At 37.1% G+C, this 22,982-nt stretch overlaps 2 protein-coding genes and 1 long non-coding RNA gene across 6 annotated transcripts; 1 reads left to right on the top strand and 2 right to left on the bottom strand.

Annotated features, from left to right (window-relative positions):
* The first annotated feature begins 501 nt into the window (after positions 1 to 501).
* On the top strand, positions 502 to 2,890 carry LOC107830881 (uncharacterized). Its single transcript, XR_012708364.1, has 3 exons — positions 502 to 730; positions 1,350 to 1,730; positions 2,499 to 2,890. It is a non-coding gene; the product is annotated as an uncharacterized LOC107830881 (long non-coding RNA).
* Positions 2,891 to 3,479: 589 nt separating this feature from the next.
* On the bottom strand, positions 3,480 to 11,512 carry LOC107830878 (putative Ufm1-specific protease). 4 transcript variants are annotated; one of them, XR_012708647.1, is made up of 14 exons: positions 11,176 to 11,511; positions 10,721 to 11,083; positions 8,718 to 8,962; positions 8,468 to 8,555; positions 8,155 to 8,330; positions 6,453 to 6,543; positions 6,243 to 6,362; positions 6,107 to 6,154; positions 5,946 to 6,022; positions 5,521 to 5,609; positions 5,327 to 5,364; positions 4,612 to 4,723; positions 4,320 to 4,422; positions 3,480 to 4,198 (listed from the first exon to the last, which is right to left on the bottom strand). XR_012708647.1 is itself a non-coding variant. In XM_016658549.2 (13 exons), the coding sequence occupies exons 1-13, from the start codon at positions 11,363 to 11,365 to the stop codon at positions 3,969 to 3,971; spliced, it is 1,932 nt and encodes a 643-aa protein (XP_016514035.1). In that variant the 5' UTR covers positions 11,366 to 11,512; the 3' UTR covers positions 3,480 to 3,968. The 4 variants fall into 4 exon arrangements, 2 of the variants coding, with proteins under 2 accessions (XP_016514035.1, XP_016514038.1); XM_016658549.2 differs by lacking the exon at positions 5,327 to 5,364 and having other exon boundaries at positions 11,176 to 11,512; XR_012708646.1 differs by lacking the exon at positions 3,480 to 4,198 and having other exon boundaries at positions 4,385 to 4,422; positions 4,612 to 4,991.
* Positions 11,513 to 16,474: 4,962 nt separating this feature from the next.
* Positions 16,475 to 19,933, bottom strand: LOC107830880 (uncharacterized). The gene is made up of 2 exons (XM_016658554.2): positions 19,025 to 19,933; positions 16,475 to 18,139 (listed from the first exon to the last, which is right to left on the bottom strand). The coding sequence occupies exons 1-2, from the start codon at positions 19,861 to 19,863 to the stop codon at positions 16,840 to 16,842; spliced, it is 2,139 nt and encodes a 712-aa protein (XP_016514040.2). The 5' UTR covers positions 19,864 to 19,933; the 3' UTR covers positions 16,475 to 16,839.
* Positions 19,934 to 22,982: the final 3,049 nt, after the last annotated feature.

The following is a 22,982-nucleotide window of genomic DNA, read 5'->3' as shown; positions in this document are numbered from 1 at the left end:
AATTATTTGTAGTCTACTATTACAAATTGAATATCTCACTTTAGTTTGACCTTGCACCATAAAACGAACAAAAATAAAAATTGAAGATATAAATTGCTTAATATTTGTACATTAAACTTGTGAAGTCATGTATAAAAAACTATTATAAAAATTAGAAATAAAAAGAAGAAAGAAGAAGAAAGAATAGTTTGACCGTGACCAGATACTCTCTCATTCATTTTTCTTTTGATTTTGATAGGAAGAGTGGGCCTTCTCGGAGATTTTGCCTTTTTTTTTTCTTAGCCTTAATTGATTTGTCGTTCTTTTTCTTCAAATAAAAAAAAAAAGATGGAAAGCTTCGTTATAAGGAACAAAGTGAAAATGGGTTTCGCGAGACTCGATCTCGAGTGGGTGACTTCAGAACCCAAAGCCCTTACCACTGAGCAAAAAGCCTCGTTGCTTCTGGGTTCGGCGTTAAAGTATTATATAAGTTCCGTGAAATTTTCAATATAATTAGCGGACGGAGAAAAAGCCACTGGTTCGCCCGAAATCGCAACCGCTCAAAGGAGCCCGTATCACAGGCTCTCTTCATATGACCATTCAAACCGCCGTGCTTATTGAGACACTCACCGCCCTTGGTGCCACTGTTCGTTGGTGCTCTTGTAATATTTTCTCTACTCAGGACCACGCTGCTGCGGCAATTGCTCGTGACTCTGCCTCTGTCTTCGCCTGGAAAAGAGTAACCCTCCAGGTATATATATATATACACACACACACATCTTCTTTTCCGAAAAAAACAAAGGAACATTCATTTTCGGTGGCAGACATCATTTAATAAAAACGTACACGGAGTTAAACATGTTACTATAAGAGCATAAAAGCATGTTATTAAGGCCAAGACGAGCAAAAAACCCCAGTGGAATAGTGTGCACATAAGCTTGGTTTGGACACCACCTTAATAAATAAAAAACTCAAGGGCAAGACGAGTATGTTAACGTTCAATAATAGAGAGTTTCCAAATGTATAAAGGTATTGAGGTGTATTTTCTGGAAGGAAAGGTGAAAAGTATAATATAAAATGGAATAGAATGAATAAAGAGTATAAGTCTCCATGCTATATAATTAATACAGTATATGTTTTTTCTAAAATGTTTGAAAAAAATCCAAGACTAAGGAAACTTGTCTCACTCCGTAAATATACTTTGTTTGACACTATTTCGTTATTAGCTTGTTCGAAAAACAAAAGGGTACATTAGAAGCTTTTATAGCAACGCGAATGCTATGGCATGTTTAAAGGTCAAAGTTTCAAAAGTCTTCATTTTTGTATTACACTTTGTGTTAACTCAAACTATAACAAGCACCGTGAAACAGAGGGAGTAGTAATTAAGTCCATCCAAAGAGAACCTAAAAAGGGCCCTGGAGTGGGGTTCTGATCGAGGGCCCAATTTGATCGTAGATGATGGTGGAGACGCTACACTGCTGATCCACGAGGGTGCGAAAGCATAAGAAGAGTATGAAAAGACTGGAAAGGTTCCGGATCCAAGCTCAACTGACAATGCTGAGTTTCAGATTGTGTTGGGTATAATTAGGGATAGCCTGAAGGTGTTTATCAAGAAGTACCACAAGATGAAGGAGAGTTTGTTTGGAGTTTCGGAGGAGACCACCACTGGGGTGAAGAGGCTTTATCAGATGCAAGCTAATGGGTCCTTGTTCCCTGCTATCAATGTCAATGATTCATTTACCAAAAGCAAGGTACCACATTGTTGTGTTTTCCATTTTCATTTGCAGTTGTGATCTGATATTCAATATTTTGGACGCTTATGTTCACTTTTGAGTTAGCTAAACCATGTCATTGTCTTTTAGCTAGTGAATTAGTGTATCAAGTGTTGCATTATCTTCTTTGAGCTTTGATTTTTCAGTCTTAGGTTCTGGCTTTAATTTTAGGAATTTTGGATGAAAAGTAAGCAGCATTTGTAGATTGTAGAATGAGAGTGCTTGAATAGCAATTTGGAATAGTCAGTCCAGTACTCTAGATCAGTAGTGGTATTTTGCCTCTTGGTAATTACATCGCATGGCATGGTTTATGCTTGCTAGAACTTGGATAATGCTTGATCAAAATGCTTGGAATTTAGTAAAGTTGAAGTTTCATTAGGTGATTGGTTTAGCACATTTTTCTTTTTCTGTCGCCTACCTCATTGCTCTTGTTCCACTGGTAAGCACATTGTTCTTGTTCTGAGGAAAGTTGCTCTCCAAAAGTTTTTCAAATGAGTTTTCAATTGTGCATTAGTTTTCAGATTGCGGTAAGAGGGTATTATTACAGATTTTTATGTGTCACTACCGCAGCAGAACCTTTGTAGCATTGGAAGTCATTATCCTCTCGTTGGCTCCTTACATATGGAGCTTGACTAGTAATAGTTGTCTCAATGGTTCACATATCCAATGGGAACTGTTTTGTTTTCTTTCTCCTTTTATTATTTTGGCGGTCCTAGCTTTGTGATGTCTTGCTCTTTCACAAATCAGGCGATTGCTCAACTTGAGCTTTGGAATGAAAGGGCAACATGCAAATTGGAGAAGGTCTATGTTCTGCCAAAACACCTTGATGAAAAGGTTGTAGCCCTTCACCTCAGAAAGCTTGGAGCTAAGTTAACCAAGTTGACACCTGAGCAAGCTGCTTATATTAGAGTTCCAACGGAGGGTCCTTACAAGCCACCACATTATATGTACTGAGGATTGCAGGCATTTTTGGGGGTTATATTACATTGTTTCTGCCTATGTACTAGCTTACAAATTCGGTGTTTATGGCTAGTTAGTATTCTAAATGTCGGAATTCGGGATTTCTGTGTATCCTGTAGTGTTTCAAATAGTTGAATAGATTATGGAGTTCAATGCTAGACTAGACTATTTGGATATAATTGTCCTAAAAAATCTCCAACTGCTCCTAAAAATGCTAAATAAATGGTGCAAATAGAACGTGAGCATTCTCTATACTAATGTACCTCTCTATGCTCAAGAACAGCAAGGGCTCCTAGACGAGATTCCTCTATATAAATAACCATTCAAGAAGTGACATGACTAAATTAACAATCTCACTGCACACGGAAACCTATAAGCATTTTGCACTACATACTCCGCAGATGTCCTCTCATTCTCTGGAGAGGAAAAATGTAAATAGGTAATTGACATTGATGCATACCAACACAGCAAGGATTTTATAGAATTGTAGGCAGTAAATTTATCGAAGTCCTGATATTCGGAGGCCCTCAGCTAGCATGACCCTACGCTTAGCTCTGAAGTTAAAAGTAACGACATCAACAGCCTCTCCATTCTAATCGATGACAGGAGATGGAGGGAATTACTGATCTGTCTTGTCTTATTGATTCTTAAAATGAAGATAGATCTGTCTTTCCATTGTTGTAATCGACACTAACAATATGGTTTAAGGCTGTGGATGCTGCTTCAGTCTTGATATACGACAAATACACGCAATTACCAATTTCTACATGATACTTACAAGTTCACAGTATATAAGTTGATTGACAATGAATCAGTCTCAGTAATCAAACTGTGCACAGCATACCTAATCTGTATAGTGAACCGGGTCAAACGTTACTTGTATTCTACCAGAAACCCATAACTGGACAAAATTTATGCTTTTAGTTATGACTTATATCAGGTGATTAATTTGACTACAAAGGAAGGTCATAATTGACTTCAGACTATCATTCATTGTCATCTGAGACAAAATTTTCTATCTGTAAGAGAGGATCTAAAGCTCCAGATTGAAACTTCTCATTTTAGGTCAACAAAATAAAGATAGCTCCCGGTAAAGCCTCAACCTCCAAGAGCAAAAAGGATAGAGGCCCTACCCTCCATGGCTGGAATGGATAAAAAGCACAGCTAGATCACTCAACTCGACTCAACCCCCAGCACAGAGAGACTGGCTCCGTCTATCTGAACATAGTCTTGTGCCAATAGTATTTTGAAGGTTAACTAGACCATATTAGGCCGCTGAGGAAGCAGAAGATTATAGAACTTATCATGCAAGAAAAAGTGCTTCCCCTTGCTATCAACAGCTTTCTTCCACCCACACCATCCACCATTTACTATTTTCTTGATATCATCATTACCAGTATAATGAGGATCCAGTATAAGGAAAGCACAATCTCCAGTTGCATCATTATAATCCACGCCAAGGAGAGTGTATGCAAGAACACCACCACCTGCAAGCATGGTAAAATGCTAAGCAAGTAGTGTTTAACGAACAAATTTATACAGAAGCAGGAATCACAAAGACCACTCCATTTACAGCCCTACGCATATTACAATAACTGTAAGACCTACCAATCATGACTGGTGTTCCTTGATTCTCAAAATGCAATGCCAACTCTCGACACTTTTCAGGAAGCTCAGCTCCAGATCTTACATTTATGATTTTGCAACTAACCTATCCACAATAGTAATTTAAGGTCAAACATGTTTATAAAGCAACGAAATATTACAAACCGGTTGAAAGTTCAAAGTGGAGTAAATCTGACAGCTAAAGAATGAAAAGGATAGTCAAAAGCATAAAATTCATCTAAACCAAAGCTCACTAGGTATTTTTATAAACACTTCTAGATAGGTTCAAACTTACTCCAATTAGTTTATCCAAGACAAAACTGAGTTCAATGGCTCCAATCCATTCACGTGACCCTATAAATGAAGGATCTTTGTCACCAATCTCTACAAGTGCCTGCTGTATTTCCCTGGAAGAATAAGCAATTCAGTTTCAGAACAATATAAATTTACTGAAGAAATCTTCATTTATGACTAAAGCACATATTACAGAGTGATTACTATCAGAATGTGCACTTCATAAGAATAGGATAAATTTTCTGATAATATTTTATGACTACTATCAGAATGTGCACATATGCTGGTGCTTTTCAGTAGAAAAACCTTGGTTGTAATCTTAACCATGATTTATGTTGCTCTGCGCAATAGATGGTACTCCTTGTGTTCTGTTTGTTTTCACTGCAAAGTAGCCACTGATGTTAAAATGTCTGAGTTGCTGAAGGCAGACCTGTTATGATTATATGTACTATTTATAAAGAAAGAATAGGTGTGCCTTTGAGGGAACAGCGATGCTATCTGCAAGATAACAAGTCACATTTTACTTGCTTGTACAGTGGAAAGAGGCTATACCCTAGTATGTGGATTTCTTAGGCTCCTCCTTTTATTCTCTCTTTTGAATCATCCTTGGTTCATAAAATGTTTGAATTACAATTTTCATCAGATCAGTGAGGCCGTATTTCAGTGCTCTAATTAAGCTATCCCTTTTGAAGCTATTGCAACTGGAGTCTGCTAACTTTTATATCTAGCAGTCTCTTGTTTTAAAAAGAGGGAGCTGCGAACCAAGGAGAAAAACACTGAGCAAGCCAAGAATCACATGCATGTACAAAGTATTAACCTAAAGGCATCACAAAAAGTACGGTCAGTTAAACCAATCACATATTAAAAGAAAGGTATTTTAATCACTGTAGCTAAAGAAGCTACACGATACCTGTGTGATGGGACATCAATCGAAGTGTAATTTTGCAACTTGAACCAAGAAATGATTGTCTGCAGAGAGCGGTAAGCACAGCCCCACCCCTGTGAGGTATATAATGTTACTATAAATATAATTTTGACTAAAAAATAAGCTAACTGACTCAGTATAGTTCAATCCGACAGTATCACATGCAATTAGATAAAAATCTAAAACAAGAAAGTGGAAGTGAAAGAAAAACTTTAGAACCAAGGAAACCAAATATAAAAAAACTGAGAAGTACAAACATATGAACATTTGCAAACAATGAACGGTAAAGATATATCTGGAGCCAAAAAATACAGAAAGCAAATTGCATAACAATGTTGAGCTAAAACAACATATTAGGGTGCACAGTAAAAGATTTAACCTACAGAGCCTTCAGAACGAAAATTTATTACCGAGTCATCAAGTCCCTCATGGAGGTAATGGTAGTACTCATAAGAACCTTGAACCAGAGAGGAGACACCTCCAGAAACTGCAGAGTGTCTGACGATGTTAGCACAAGAAAAATTATAATTCTGTACTGGGTGGAGAAAAGAAGAAACACATAACTACTCACCACCACTACATGGAATCCCCAAATGTGCATCCTTAAGCAAAGAAGAGCCTGATAAGGCCATGAAATGATGGAGATCATCCCAAGCATGAGCAAAGAGCCATGTTAAACATATGTATATATAATATTGACGCTTTACCTTTCTGGACTGAGCTGCCAGTATTCTTCTTCCCTACTAGATCAATAGCATTTGAAATTCTAAGAAGAGGGCGATCAAAAGGTAACCCAAGTCTCAAATGGAGGGATCTTCTTGTTTCAACTGCCATAAAACAAGCTTCAGTGTGTGAGACACATTTGTTTAGCTGAACGACAATAATTCACAGTTATCCCAAGCTTCAAGTGACTTCACCTTGCTTCAGTTCTGTCTCACCATAACTAAGTTCATACAAGACTGTAATCGGATGTAAAAGTCCTGGAGGAAGGAAGTGATATGGATGCCACTGCAAGAAAATTAACAGAAGCACCAGTTAACTTCTGGGACTGAAATGCGTGGAAATTCATGAGTGTCGCTAGTTTAGCATGGTAAAACAGAAAAAAGTCGTTTGAAGGTACATGTAAATTCATAAGCTTAAATGAATAACAAATTCTTTTTCAAAGAAAAGTGTTGTTACTCACAATCACAAGCAAAATTAAGTGAAGGACTCCGAAGTACCATAGAAGATCCACAATACAATAATAAGGATAGAACTAGATGAAGTAAAACCAAAAATGTCCGTGCAAATGCTATCCATAAACCACTTTCCTTTCCCCTCTTTGTTATTTATCTTCTCCCTTGGACCAGTGTACCGTACGTGGCAATCTATGGACATACTGCCCAGTATACTCTGTAAGTTCCTCTATACTTAACACTTATATCCTCATATTTTTCCAACCTACTTTTTTAGCCGTCACTTCTATTTCAGAAATTTCAACTTATAATAGACAACTAAGAATCCAGAGTCCTACAGAAAAACTCAATAGAGAATTTCCAAAAACACTGTAACTTCTTACTGAAGTTTGGTTTGAACCATGCAAAAATGATTAGACAGCAGAAATTTCCAAGAAGACAACAACCCATACCGTATAGCTTTGAGTCATGGAGTTTGATGTTACGGGAATTCATTTATTTACCAACTCTAAAGGAAGTCCAAGTTTACGAGATAGGACAGAAAGGAATAGAAGATGTTTTGAGGGTTTAGCAACTCCAAATTACACCTTGAAGGCTAATTGTATAGTTTTGTTATATAGCTGGAGTAACCTCTCTCCTACATTGTTGTCAAAGGCGTGCTTAAGCCCTGAAGCGAGACTCAAAACATGTTGAGCGCTTCGCCTCACTTTGTGTGCGCTTTAGTGTCGCATCAAGGCTTTAAGGCATATTTTTCCTTGCCAATGAGTGTAATCCTGAAAAGGCGACATTAAACAATTGATGTTTCACTTTCTCGTAAATATTTTTCAATTTCTTTGTCCATATATTTGTTATTCATGCTTATAATAATTAGTCTTGGACTAAATATACATATTTTTACTTTTTCTCCAGTTGCGCCTTTTTCATTAAAGCCCACGCTTTATTTGTGCTTTGCGCTTAAAGCCTCAATGGACCTTAAAGCTTTTTTGCGCTTTTCGCCTTTGATAACACTGCTCCCCTATAAGATCCCCTGAATTATTTTTGAATTTTGTTAGCTCCCTAACACTAGCATAGGACCATCTGTAGAGCTAACATATCATCTTTTGTATTAGCACCCGGACAGTGCTCTTTTGCATCTTCTTGATGCTTTTTATAATATCTCTTACTTAAAGGAAGTCCAAGTTTACGAGATAGGACATCTCCTCTGATTGCATATTTTGTAGCTCTGTCCACACAATCTGTCCTAGTTAAACATTACTCCTAACACTGACTAAACATATTATGTGATGAATCAAACCGACCCACATCCCGAACAACATCAACCCCATATTAAAAAGAAGAGAAGAACAAAGACTTGAAATTGGTAATAATACAGCAGTGGATCACCCAGCAATTCGGTTTTCAAGCAAAGTTGAATATGGCAGGAGAAATGACATAATGGTCTCACCTCCGGATGCCCCTTTAAGAGGTCAGGCATGATAACTTTCCTCATTGAGTGTAACTGGTCAAGTAGTGCAGGGATGACCAACTTTGATACGCTATAAGCCAGCGATAGATCTTTTGCCGCATAACAAAGCACTTCAAGTTTATGGCCTATGACCAGAAGTTCAGTTTCCTGGGTGGCTGAAAGAAAAGAAGTCACTAACTGATCAGGGGAGACAAACTTGACCGAGTTATTTTCATCCATATGATAGCACAATAGCATAATAAATATTAAATAAAAGAAATACAAGCCAGAATTATCCATCAAAAGATCATACCTGGATAATATTCAGCAATAGGTGCAGAAGGTTTTGCAGAATTTATTGATTTATTAAGCAGAAAGCTTACTTGGATTTTATCTGCATTCTAAGCAGCAAACATTTTAATACAGTTGTATACCAGCCCACAACAAATTGAAGTAAATTAATTATTACAATTTTCAGTTTAAAAAACTGAATTTTGATGGACTCAAGAAATCATATTTGAACTTTGACTATAATAGAATTTGAAATTTGAGGTGAAATATACCTCTATTGAAGAAAATGAGGTAATATCTTTACTCATTGAAAAGAAGTATGAACATAACAAAGCTTTCGTATCAGAATCTTTAAGTTCAGAGGAAGAATTTGAACTATATGTGTTCAGGTCTGAACCACGAAGAACGATAGCACCACTTGAAGTTTCAGCTAAAGCTTCTATTAGGCAAGTAACTTGTGGGTCTTTGAATTTACTAGCAACAGCTTCAGCTGCACGCATATATATCTCATGTACATCTGCAAACAAAACAAGTTTTAGTCAGCAACTAGGAACTGTATGGCTATGCATGCATATCTTACACACACTACTAATTCTGATATATAATGTAGGAAAGCAAAGCCTTGAAAGATTGATTAGATTGTGATTCATAATGATCTTTGTAAGGTACTGAGAAAAGTTGTACTATTAAATACAGAAAATACATAAAGACAACAGATCTCTTCATTTAGATCATCTTCATGTACACATCCTTTGATTGGAAACTCATAACAATGAAAGTAAAAGATTGAACATGATTACAGAGTAATCACGTCTTGGTTGCCTAATCATTCTAGCTATTGGTCAACTAGAAACCATATACGAGATGCCACAAAAACACTATTTGTATTATGATTTTGGCAATTCTTGCTATGTGACAGGAGTCATTATAATTCTGGACTTACAGTATCAACACTAAAAAGATGGTATTCCTTGACAATTCTTTCTTGCTTTGGTTATTATTACTTATTAATATTAGTTTTCCACATGCTTCTCATTCACCCTCATTAAAGGTATCACTGAATGATCAAATTTGGATTCTCAACAGATAAAGACTTAAGAAGAATCTCGCATTACTAATCCACAACTAAACTGGTGGAGTTGCTTATTTTTGTGACTTGGCCAGAAACAAGAGTCCATTTTCACGTTATCAGAATGCAAAAATCATTAAGTTTGTGGAATAGAGCCCCATTAAGCGTTCGTACAGCAATGCTGCAAGAACATCCATTAAACAACGCCACAAAGAAGCTCCAAAAATAATGTTACAAGAAATAACAAATACCAGGCAAGACAAGAGTGGGTTGCTCTAGTGGTGAGCACCCTCCACTTCCAACCAAGAGGTTGTGAGTTCGAGTCACCCCAAGAGCAAGGTGGGGAGTTCTTGGAGGGAGGGAGCCGAGGTTCTATCGGAAACAGCCTCTCTACCCCAGGGTAGGCGTACACACTACCCTCCCCAGACCCCACTAGGGGATTATACTGGGTTGTTGTTGTTGTATCTTATTTTTTCTCTTTCATGCTGCAAATGTTTTTTCCAATGCAATGGTAGTGCACCTATCAGTAAAACGATTTAGTGAGGCTGGGATATTGCTCATAATGGGAAAGGGCCTGAACATCATAAGTTGCTCCTGCATTCCTTTTTAACTGACCTCTATTTTTCTCATATTAAAGTAGCTCTTGTTCTTTTCCGAAACACTCTTCAACCTTCAACTCTTCCATTTCCAATTTTGTAAAATCTACTGTTTGTTAATATCCAGCTCTATATAAATTTACCATTAAGTCATTCAAACACGATCAAATTTCATGACTATAAAGTATAAACAGCCAATATCAGGAGACATTTAACGCCAATAATTCTACCAATACTCACTCTGAGCTTCTGAATTTAAGTAAAAAGGAAAAGTACAATAGAAAACATAGTACACCAAATTGTCCAGCAAGTGGCTAGAATAACTTGATTTTGACAGAATTTAGCACTATCCAGCAGTGGCGGAGCCACATGCTCCAAGGGGTCCGCCGGAAAATTAATAATAGGCCAAAATGTTTCTTTATATATATATATACTATGTGTTGAATTTCTATGACTTCTTCATATGTTTACTTCTTTCAAATTTTGACACCCCTTAGTGAAAATCTTGTCTCAGCTATCGCTATCGAGTAAAAGCATTACTAAGTTAAACAAATAGAAAGATGAAAGAGCTATGAACTTATGCAGGAATAAAAATTAAGGAAGCACTTACCATCAGGGTTACTAGTATTATAATACAGAGGCAATTTTACATGAAGAGCACACCGAAGCAAACAGCCTCTTTCCCAAATATACTTTTCAGGCTTGTCTTCGTACATAATGGAACTAACACTCTGAAGACTGCCCAATTTTCCATCCTTCGACACGAAAAAACGAACATCATTAGCGCTATTTAAATCCACCACAGCACCGACCAGCTCCAGATTGCCCAAATTTTCATCACTCGACAAACTTTTCTTCAAATTACAAGCTGCATTAATCGCCTCCCCGGCGATTTTGTCCAAATTTCCGTCATTTTCGACAATTAAAGCTCCAATAACTTCAAAACCCTTCGGAAGCAGTGTTCTTATATCATCTTTCAATTAAAAAAAAGAGTAAATAATTAAAATCTTACACAAAAAGAAAGCCGATGAATTGAATTCGCTGAAATTAGACTTCGTTGACTACCTGATTCTTTGGAGAAATCCGGAGATAGAGGATTGGAGGGGGTAGTGTGGATACATCGGAAGGTAGAGATAATGGTATGGCGAGGGAAGAATGGAGAGCCGATGAGCCATTGAAGACCCGATTCATTCTTGATAATCTGGAGCCTCCGGCAGAGGATCCGAATAGTCGGGTCTTGGGTTTCGCTAACCATTGATTTAGATTGAGGTTGCGATTCGGGCTTCGTCTACCGGCGTTCAACTGAGCAGCAAGCCGAAGTACTAACAATACAACGAGGGTGTTTGGATGGGATTAAAAGCTTTTAAGCACCTTTTTATTTTATCCTTTTTATTTTATGGAGTGTTTGGTAAAATAAAAAGCTACTTAAAAAAGTTAAAATGTGCTTAAAAAAAGTCAAAAACAACTGACCCCAACTTTTCTAATTTTGGCTTAAAAGTCATTTTAGTTTAACCAATAAAATTAATATATTATCGATTATAAATTTTTATTATACCAAAATTACCCTAAGACATATAATATAAATTTTTACTAAAATTGATATGCATTACTCTAGATTCTAGAATGAATCAAATATCTTAATGAATTACTCTTCTGAACAGCTCCATTCCAATTTCCATTACTCTCAGTTCCAATACCATCTCTTTTTTTCTCATTTTTCACCTCGAATAACGGCGTTTCGCTTTTCTTCAAATCATCCTCATTTTCTAAAACAACTGAAGGTGAAGAAAACACTCTTCAAGCACGAAGATCCTTGACAAGCGTACAAGATATTTCACACAGAATTGAAGAACCTTCTAGATTCTGTACGATTAGCATTTTGAGCATTCAAGAATTATATTTATAAAAATTATCTAAAGTAATCAATTAATTTAAAATTAAATTAAAATATAAATTATTTTTTATTTGCATTAATTCATAATTTAATATGTTGTAGTAATTAACTCCTTTATAATGTTAATAACTTTAAGGATATTTTTGTCTTTTTAATAGAAAAAAGTGTTTATCAGCACTTATTTACAAAACACTTCAACAATTTTTTTTAAGTTTCAACACTTTTATCCAAACAGGTAATTACTTATTTATAAAACAAGCTCCAACACTTAAAAGCTGCTTTGCTTAAAAGCCACTTTTTTTTAAGCCAATCCAAACGGGCTCAATGACTCCCGCCGCGCTTTAATTACCTATTTTACTGTTTCTTTATTTTTGGTTTTGAAGTGAATAATTTGCAATAAACAATATTTTAAAATAAAGTATTATTGAAGATAAAACTTTGAAAAAAACTATTAATGAAAGAAAAAGAATTATGTTCTAGAACAAAATGTCTTTTTTGTCGGAACAAATATGACAATATGTAAAATTAGATCATGAGTGTCAACCTTTGTTGACTTTGTCTTGCACAGATTTAGTATTAGTCTTGGATAATGTTACCTCATCAGTTAGCTTTTAAACTTTGTGATAATAAAAATCCGACAAAAGAGGTAAAAAAATTATTTTATGTAAGAATAAAACAATTATACATGAGAAATGAAGAATGATGGGAAAAAATGCAATTTGAAAGGCTTCCTAACCAAGCCGTCCGCAGAGTCTTAAGGAATTCATATTTGACTTAAGAGATACTCCTACTTTTGAGAATTTAATAATCATGCCCGTTTTGTAGCGAATTCATTATACCGGTCAATATGGGCCGGCTGGGTTAGCTCTGTCCACATGGGCTTTAGCAATTGACGGACTTGGTTGGGCTAACCCACCATTTTGATGGACCTTATAATAGTTCGTCCAATCCAGCCCTATACGGGTTGTGGGCTCCACGGGCCGGCACATTATTTTTAAAAATATAATTTTATATTTTTCTTTAAGTACTAACCTAAAAAAAAAGATAAATATTTAAAATTTTAAAAATTTCGCAAAACTTAATAACTTTTTAAACTATTCCAATATATCGCAATAAACACTAAAAAGTAAAAGACAAGACTATGAGTGTGTTTGGTATAACGGAAAATATTTTCTTGGAAAACAAGTAGTAATCTTACTCATTTTTCGGTGTTTGGTACGCAAATTAAGGAAAATAACTTCTCAAGAGTATTCATAAATAATTTAGATACAATAAACATGAAGCCATAAACTTTCGAACCAACAAACTTTCGAACCCACAAATTTCATAAACTTATGAACCGCTAAACTTTTGAACCCGAAAACTCTATAATTTTTAAACCCGCAAACTTCAAAACACATCCTCTGAACTCATAACTTTGGAACTCATAAAATTTCGAACCTGTAAACTGAAAAATGAAAAAATCAGAACTGAAAATATTAAAAAATATTACTAGGGGGCAGAAAAACGAAAAAATAGAAAACAGAAAATACAAAAAAAAAAAAAAAGGTTAAAAAAAATAAAATTACGGGGTTGGGGGGTGGGGACGGGGTTGGGGTGGGTGAGTGGCGCAGAAAATTTAAGTTGGAGGGGTTTGAGGTTAGATGTGAGGGTAGGTGGAGACGTAGAGTTTTTGAAAAATGTTTTCTTAACTTCTTCTAGAGAAGTTATTTTCTTTCAATTCAGAAAAATGTGATATCTAGGAAAACATTTTCCAAACTATTTTGAGCAACCAAACTGTGAAAGTGGGACCAAACACGCCCTATATTTCATTCACTAAAAGTCAAATCTCAAAACAAACTATCAAAGAGAACGTCCATGATGCTTTTGGGATATCCAACACATCATCTTCATCAAACACATTTGAATCCGCTTGTGACAAGGTTGTCTTAACATCTTTGCTTTCATGTGCATCTACAATTCATATGCAATATTAATTAGTTAAATATTAAGAATAATTAAAGTTTAAAAACTAATAATATTCAAATTCACATAAAAAATACTCGTATTACTAGTTTGAGTTTGGGAAAAGTCGTGCAGCCAATTTTGAGTAGTAACAAATATTTGGACATTTTCATGATGAATGCAACTTTTGTACTTGATAAGAATACGCCCACCAATGCTAAATGTTGATTCGGATGCTACAGTGTCATATCCTTTTTATACTTTATATATTTTAAATAAATACTTTTATTAGGTCCACGGGCCGGCCCGGCCCAGCCTCAATCAAGCCGCATGAGCCACTGGCTTACTCGGGTCGGGCTTAAAAGCCTCGTTTTTTAAATGGCCTCCAAAAAATTTGGCTCAACCTTACTAAATCACGGGTTGGGCTGGCCCAACGGGCCAATCCCATATTGATCATGGGTAAAGGCTTTTGTTTTCGACCTGGTATTCATGCTCAGAGTTGTTTCAATATGGAGCAGGAGTATCGAGCTATTGCTTACTCTGGAATTGCATTGCTTGAACTTGTGCTCTAACATTAGCTACAGCTGATAAAATATTAAGAGAGTTTTCACCATCACTGATTGTTGAACCCCATGTAACATATTGGTAGTCATTAGTCCGAGTTCCATGTCTTTCCCAACACTCAACCGCATTCACCCTACAAAGATAAAAAGAAGCTCGAAACTTGCTCATGAGCTAACATTAGCTACAGCTGATAAAATCAATTGAACCATGAGTCCATGACAATCTTCAAGGTAACTGACATGGTCGATATCCTGTTAAACTTAGTAATGCTCATGCAATAAATTTTTCACTCAGTAAAAGAAACAAGAGAGATTCGGTTCATTACAAACGTAAACTCTTCATTTCACCATGCCATGTTATCCTCAACCAGATGAATAAGAACGATAGCTCGTGGTTTCTTCCTTTACCATACATATGCTAGAAGTACGCAATCTCCAGCATATAACAAAATAAAGCATGCATATGACGTGCAATGTTCCCAGCTACTTCACCTCAACTTGTTAATGATACACCAACAATCTTGACTTTCTAGGAACTGTTCAATTCCAAGCTTTCTAGTGTTGATCTCTAAGATAGGATAAGCAGTCTTTCACACTAAAATATGACAAATATTCTTGACAGAAGATTCACTATACCTTATGTCCTGTAAAATTCTGACTTCACAAAACCGTATCTTGAATTCTGTCTAATATGCACAAAGTATGACAAGCACACCTCCAGGAATCAGAAAGGAGAATCCTCTTTGTCGTTCATTATAGACCTCTATGTATAATAAGTGAAAAATCGTCAAGCTCCATCTGAATTCATCTAAATTTGTGTAATCCTATTCTACAATGTTGGTCTGACATGAACTTGTGTAAAGATGCTATGTCAACAATATTGGTGACTTCTCTAAGCAATTTGCTAGTTGTACAACAAGAAAGGACAACATGCAATAAAATGGTAAACTACCACGAGAAGGATAACCGCTAACAAAAGAGATAGGCTGGAAGAAATTCAATCAACAGAACCTTTTTTACGGTTTAAAAAAAAATCAACCAACAGAACATGCTCATGAGAGAGAGAGAGAGAGAGAGAGAGAGAGAGAGGAAAAAGCAAAGGCAACACATTCAACAAAATTAAAAGTACACCTAGTATAATGAGATTAGCTCTGCAGTCCTGATTATTTTAAATATTGGCAAATAATGAAATACATGTAATATATGAACCTCAGACCAAACACTGAAAGGCCAGAGGTGAATACGCCCAGGGGAAAGAACCTTGTTGCTGCCTCAAATTATAGTAAATGAGTAATCACAATAATGTGGACAGGACGCAGTATGCTCGTCCTTGTTACATCAGAGGGACAGAAGTAGGACAGCTCGGCGCACAAGGCATCCCGCGTTCACGCAAGGTTCGGGGAAGGGCCGCACCCTAAGGGGTGTGATGTAAACAGCCTAACCTAGTGCAAGCAATAGTGGCTGCTTTCATGGCTCGAACCCGTAACCTATAGGTCACACGGAGATAACTTTACGGTTGCTCCAAGGTTCCCCCTTTATGAGAGACAACTTTATCAGAGAGGGACAGAAGCATTTGTCTGATTTGCCTGTAAGTTCCAAATGAGTTATGATCTCATTTTAGGTTCTAAGAATTCTCATGATATTATCCTTTTATTATACTAGGAGCACCTTCATTTCCTAAGAGGACAAGAAATTGAGAAACAGCTTATCGGGCAGTGCTACTACTAACCAGTACTTAATCGGAACATATGTATAAATATAGGTGCGGCATCAGATTTCATCCAATAAGATTGTCATCGATCTAACATAAATCATAGACAAATACAGCAACAACAACATACCCAGTGTGATCCCACAAGTGAGGTTTGGGAAGGGTGGGTTGTACGAGACCTTATCCCACAAATGTAGAGTTTAATCAAAAGAAATACAATTCTTAGAACTAGACATCAGAGAAACAAAGGTGGCCCGAGAAATGGATAAATCTATTAGAGGAAGCAATTTACAGTAAAAGCATATAATTAGAAGTCTCTGACCGAAAGATAAATCTATTAGAGGAAGGAATCTACAGTAACAGCATCTAATTAGGAGTCTCTGACTGCAAATGATTGGTTACCTTCGGATTCGACTCTCTAGCTAATGTAGAGTTTCACAAGTCTTAAAGCATTTACTTCAGTGACTTCTCTTTTATGCCAAAAAGTTGAACACAACTGTACAAAAGAGCATACTCAATCAGGCCGGATTGAAGATTGACCACCAAAAGAGATAGGAACATACTAAGCTAACTCATCGAACCTACATACAGTTATGACAAGCCAAAGAATATAGCTATTACTGTCCTTGAAATCTTGATCCTCTTTTTCTATTTTTCCAGAACTCATCCTTCTTTCCCTTTTTCTTCTCTTTCAACAAGCCCATACTGCTTCTAACTATTCCCATTAAAGCACTCTTATCCTTCCTGTTCTTTATGGCAGCTTTTACATCCAGAATTGCCCTGAGCTTCTCATATGATTCAGTATCAGGCACTTGCCGACTTTTCACCATCTGCTTGTGATAATAAAATGCCCTCTTGAAATCCCGCACACGGATATAGGCATATATCATTGTGGAATAAGTAATAGAATCAGGTTTTAGATTAAGTGCTGCCATCTCCTTCACAAGCTGCGGCAACCTTGATTCTTCTCCTCCTCTTGCATATGCATTGATCAGCATGTTGTAAGTCATTACTGTTGGCTGTAACCCAAGCTTCCCAAACTCACAAATCACATCTCTTGCTTCAACATAGCAACCTTGTTTAGCAAATCCATCGAGTAGAATGTTAAATGTCACCCTTGTCCCTTCAATTTTATCTCTGATCATCATTTTCCAAATTTTCTTGAGTGTTTGGGTATCACCAGCACGTCTAAATGCATCAAGCAGAGCAGTATAAGTTTCTATCGAGGGTTTTATTCCCTCCCTTAGCATGTTCTCAAAAGCTGTATAAGCTTTATCATGCCACCCACTGATTGAATAGGCATGGATAAGAGCTGTATAAGAGTAAGAATTCGGTTTTATACCAACCTTTTTCATTCTCAAGAATGCATTTGCAGCCATGTCACTCATTTTCTTCAGTTTACCATAGGCACTGATCAGGCATGTATATGATTTCACATTTGGCTCCAAACCAGCATTTTCCATTTCCAGTAGCAGTTTCTCAACAACATCAGGCTGCAGTCTCCTACTGTATGCATCCATCAAAATATTGTAAGTAGCCGAGGTAGGTGCAATTTTTTTCCTCTTCATCTCATCAAAGAGACCTTCAGCTTCTTCAATTTGGTTAGCTTTACAGTAAGCATGCATCAGAGTATTATAGACAATGACGTTAGAAGATATTCCCTTTTTCTCCATTTCTGACTGGATAATTAAAGCTTCCTTCTTCAGGCCTTCATCACAAAAGGATTTAATTAGAGCGCCTGCTACTTCCAAGCTCCACTTCACACCTTTTCCGTTCATCTTTTCGAATAAATTCCAAGCTTCTTTGGCGCTATTGCCTCGTTTCCTCATAATTGTAATCATAATGGAACTCGTCACATGGTCTGGTTGGACAGAATTTGTTTCCATGGACTCAAAAACTCCCCAAGCATCATCATACCTTTAACAAAAGAAGCCAGTAAACGGAAATTAAATTACTTCGAAAAAGATGTATTCGAAAAGATGTAATACCATTGTCTATAATACTCTGATGTAAATACACCCAAATGGACCCCCAAAACTGCAAGACCTTATATCCCAAGCATTTTGAATAAAACATTTGAAAAGACAACATATACTAGGAGTATTTTCTGTTGTCAGCTCCTTTCAACCAATATAAAACTCAAATGAGGTACACCAAAAAATGACCTCCAAATAATTGACAGTTACCTCCAAAAGTACACTAACTCATCATGGCATTATACACACTGGCGGAGCTAGGAATTTATGTAAGGGATTGTTACTAGCATTTTTTGAACCCTTTGCCACTTCACTAGAATTTCTTTTATGTCAAGGGAATTCAACAGTCTACCAGATCTGGACAGAAAGAAATAGGCGCAGGTTTACCAACCAGAAACTATCAGAGAGATCATAATACAACTACATATGAAAGGGAAGAAGATACTCAAGTGGAAGAAAGAGTTAGAACAGTTAAATAGCTACCCTGTATAGATCAAATGGAATTAGTGAGTATAGTTCAAGTGAAATTAGTGAATAGATAGTGAAATAGCAGCTCCAATTGTAATTGAGGAATGACTCTATAGTCCAGGCGAGTCATCTTGTACATATTGAGTTACTTGGTTAAATAAAATTTTGCAGTTTAACCAAAAAAAAAAAATCAACAGTTTATATCTAATCCAAAAAAAAACATCAGTTTTGCCCTATTTGCACAATATAATTTTCCAAATCCCTTTTCTTTAACCTAGCACCACCAGTGATTACACGTATCAAACCATCTGAGTAATAAAGACATAAAAACAATCTGTGTAAAAGCTTTCAGTCATACCTTCTACAGCATAAAAACCCGGAAATGGCCGCGTTGTAAACATGAACATCCCTGAACCCTTTTTTTCCAGGCAAGTTTTTAAACAAAACTAGCAACTCCTTGCTCATACCAGCCCTCCCAAGTATAGGGAACAGAATTGTATAAGCGCGAGGTGTAACCAATGAAGGCTCATTAAGCCTCATCCACTCGAAAAAATACAAGCAATTAATAGCCAAACCTTCATTTCCTAATAAACCCAGCACCTCTTCACACTCTTTTGCCCCAACCCTCCTTTCAAATTCCCCTAATACCTCCCCTAACGTCACATTTTCCGGTAAACTCCTCGCCTTTGCCAATATTTCACTTACAACACCCTCATTTTTAGGACTTGAGAGTGTGTCGAGTGGTAAGTTTAGTATGTCCTCGACCTCGTCCTCGTCATTTTCAGTTGAACTACTGATAGAAGCGAGGTGCCAAGATGTTTTACGGTTCTTTGAAAATGATAACTTGCCTTCACGACCTGGGTCTGGGTCGGATTCTAAGTCTGCAGTCCGGGTCTGGAAGAACCGGCGAATTGGGTCATTGTCTGGTTGTTTTAGCTGCTCGGTTTCTGAAAGAATAAGTTCTTCTTCTTCTTCTTCAGATTCTTCTTCGTCGTCTTCAAGAAAAGAAAGGAAAAGGGGGGAGGATGTAGTCTGAGGAAGGCAAGAGCTGGAGAAAGAAGGGAAGGATGATTGAGAGAATGGTCTAAGGCATATGGGATTTTTTCTAATTGTAACAGGGTGAGGGACATAGGAGTAGTGATTGACCTGTAATGTACAGGAAGCAGAAGACGGGATAAAGGAGTGTTTCAGCGCCATTGCAAGCGCCTTCTGAGAGACTGATTGATAATGGCATTTTCTAGTCTTTTGGATCTTTATTTTTATTACCTTTTTGGTCAAATTGATAATGGCATTTTCTTTTTTAACAGTGGCTATATGAGAAAATGATCAAGATAATGCCTTAAATTGATTGGGTTATGAAAATATTATTGTGGTTGTCCATTTATTACTCCAGAGAAAGGCACCAGATCGACTTCTAGTTGTAGCAGATGTTACTTACATCGGTTCTAGCGCTTTCTCTTGATTCTATTTTTGAAAGATCTTTCCTTGCTCTAGGAATGCCCGGTTTAACCAGAATCATCTCATTAGCTTTTAGAGTCATCTCGGGATCTTTGGCTTATGCCATGTGCTCCAAACTTGAATCTCCTTTAACAGAAGAAATAGAAGCTCCAGAAGGAATACCAAAACCTATTTCACTCACTAAGTCTTTTTGCATCTATGGTTGAATGGTTAAAGCACCTTTCCTAGTAAAGGAGAAGATTCGTAGGTTTGATTCCTGGTGGATGTTTTTATAGGATTTCCTTATTCTAGGGAATATATATAGATAGATATTTACAGAGATTAGTCTTTTTAATAATAAAGGGGGTTTGGTTCATTCTTTGACTGCTCTACTTCCTCCCCCCTCCCCTTCACACCACCACCAAAAAAAAAGAGACTTCATTTCTTCCACCTTCCTTGTACAGGTTCACAGGAAGATTCTGGACAGAAGTATTCAAACTCTTGAGGTCAAATCAAAGCAAAATTTCTCCACGAGTGTCCATCCCCATTTATGCCAATTGTCCACGGAACTTTCAAGATTGGTTTAGTCTTAAGTGTACTTTAGTAAGAGTATGAAGGATCTAGTGGCCGTAATTATCTGTCTACTCAAGGCGCTGCAAGTAAATGGTTAAGCAGGTAAGCGAAGGCGCTCTCTCTCTCGCTCTAAATAGAAGCTTCTTTCAGTCTCTAGAGGATGGGATTCCTTACCCGATGAGTCTGGCTAAGCTATTAGGCAGGTCTGATATAATCTTTTTTTCCATAGCCCTGGGCCCCATTCTTCTACTCTTTCCCTGAAGTCGATGACTATTCATAGCTATATCAATCGATTTCGGGTCAAATAGGAAGAACTAGAAGATTTCACCTCTGGAATTCTGGTCCATCTACCGTGGCCTTATGTTGGCATGGGATTGCCTTTTACAAGATAAACTCCTAAATTTGCTACTTGAAGAGCAAAATCTTTCTCAAATTCTAGAGATCTCTTACACTCTCCAAGTTGATAGGATCGAAATGAAAAAAAGGAAATACAATGGTAGGATTTGCCAAGTTTCTTATTAAATAATTAAAAGCTAATTGATCGGGACACTAAACACCCGCTTATTCCGACTAAGTGATCCATTGGCGAAAAGTTGGTGGAATCTTCTAGTTCTTCCTATTTGACCCGAAACCGATTGATCTAGCCATTAGCATGTTGAAGAGAGCTCTAACATTGCTTGGAGGACCGAACCCACGTATGTGGCAAAATACACCTATAAATAGAAGCTTTTTTCAGTCTCTATTTGGCAAAGAGAGACGGAGAGGAACTTAGACCTTTATCTGGAAAAAGGGCTGGTAAGCGCTTCCCGAATAGATTCCTTTCTCTTCCCCGAACATCAAACAAAGGGAACCCTGGCTTCACTTGTCGTAGTAAGACCACCACTCTATAAGCCAAATTCTTTCAGAAGCGAATGCTTTGGAATATTCTATTCTTGTAGCAGCCACCGCTTCGGATCCTGCTCCTTATTTTGCATATCTCGAGTTTAGAATTCTCCTCATGCTTTTTCCATCACGATTTTCTCTTTGAGAACACTCGCCTCATCGATTCTTCCCCTGCCTTCCCTAACTCTTCTGAGAAGAACGGGGATCCCGCGTAAAGAAAGCCTCTAACAAAAGGATGTAGACTGCAATTTCCTACGAGGGCTGGACCCCCAACATCTGTAGAAGAAAGGGAAAACTCAATCATGAAACTGAATTTCCAAGCGGAAGGATGAGAATAAAATTTTGAGGGAAAAATGGTAATTTGACCGCTTGTGACACCTATGCTTTGCATAAACATCTCAATGTCTAAGATAAAAAGAACGAGGGGAAGAATCGACGAGGCGAGTGTTCTCGAAGAGAAAATCGTGATGGAAAAAGCGTGAGAAAAGTTCTTCCTGTGAGTGAATCCTATCAACTAGACTCTTCCGAAATTGCGTAAGTAAAGAGAAAGATTTGCTCCTTCTGTTCCCGACAGGGCATCAATTTGGAGCTGGAATTATCCATAACAGATCCGAAGGCTTTAGAATTTGCCAGAGAACAATCGAAATTTTGTACTTCTGTCGGATCCTCCCATCTCTATCACGCATTTCAATCCGCACATAAGACGATTCCTCTTTCTATACTCAATTACGTAAGAGTCCAACTAGTTTGTCTTTGTTTGGTAGTTTAAGCCTTGGCCCGCCAGCTTCTTTTCAATCCAGGAGTTGCATGATAAGAAAGCTCTCGATCTCGGCTAGCTTCAGTTAGTTAAATAGACCAGGAAATCGTACTACATACCTTATATACGCAATTATCAGATCAATCTTTGAAGGACACGATGGAACTTTCCTCCTTGACTTTTGTTTAGGAATATTTTCATCCGGGATTGGAATGACCTATGCTGTAACAGAGGAGAGAAGGTGAAAAAGTGGTTAACTATCTCGAAAAAATCCATCAAAGTCTCTTCTGGAGATTAAAGTGATGAGGTGGCAAAGAGTTTTGGAACCTAGTGCAAGTATTCATTAGATTTATTATCAAAATCTAGTCTTTCTACATGCAAACCGGAATAAGATCTAAAATTAGCCTCAGTCGGATACCTTTTGAATCGGTGCGCTTAAAGTCAACTACAACTAGAAGGCATGCCGATCTTGCCACCAACAAACCTTTGAAAAGAATAGGTATGTTCAACTAGTTATTTGAACTATTCAATAAGAATAGGGATTTTCAATGCTAGAAATGCCATAAATCTCTTTCTGAATGTCTCGACTTTCTTTCTCAAACCACCTGACATGGGTGCATAAATAGCAAAAATTAATGGTAGAATGAAGATTTCTTCTGATTTGATT

The sequence above is a fragment of the Nicotiana tabacum genome, chromosome 4 (assembly GCF_000715075.1).
Source record: "Nicotiana tabacum cultivar K326 chromosome 4, ASM71507v2, whole genome shotgun sequence".
Classification (NCBI taxonomy): domain Eukaryota; kingdom Viridiplantae; phylum Streptophyta; class Magnoliopsida; order Solanales; family Solanaceae; genus Nicotiana; species Nicotiana tabacum.
This window is presented reverse-complemented; position numbering and strand designations above follow the sequence as displayed.

Coding starts and splice junctions, on each gene's coding strand:
- LOC107830880 (XM_016658554.2), bottom strand. CDS start 19,863: ATGGCGCTGAAACACTCCTTTATCCCGTCTTCTGCTTCCTGTACATTA. Junction 18,140..19,024: donor GGGTTTTTATGCTGTAGAAG/GTATGACTGAAA, acceptor CTTTTGTTAAAG/GTATGATGATGCTTGGGGAG.
- LOC107830878 (XM_016658549.2), bottom strand. CDS start 11,365: ATGGTTAGCGAAACCCAAGACCCGACTATTCGGATCCTCTGCCGGAGG. Junction 4,724..5,520: donor ATTGATGTCCCATCACACAG/GTATCGTGTAGC, acceptor TTATTCTTCCAG/GGAAATACAGCAGGCACTTG. Junction 4,423..4,611: donor TCTTGGATAAACTAATTGGA/GTAAGTTTGAAC, acceptor TATTGTGGATAG/GTTAGTTGCAAAATCATAAA.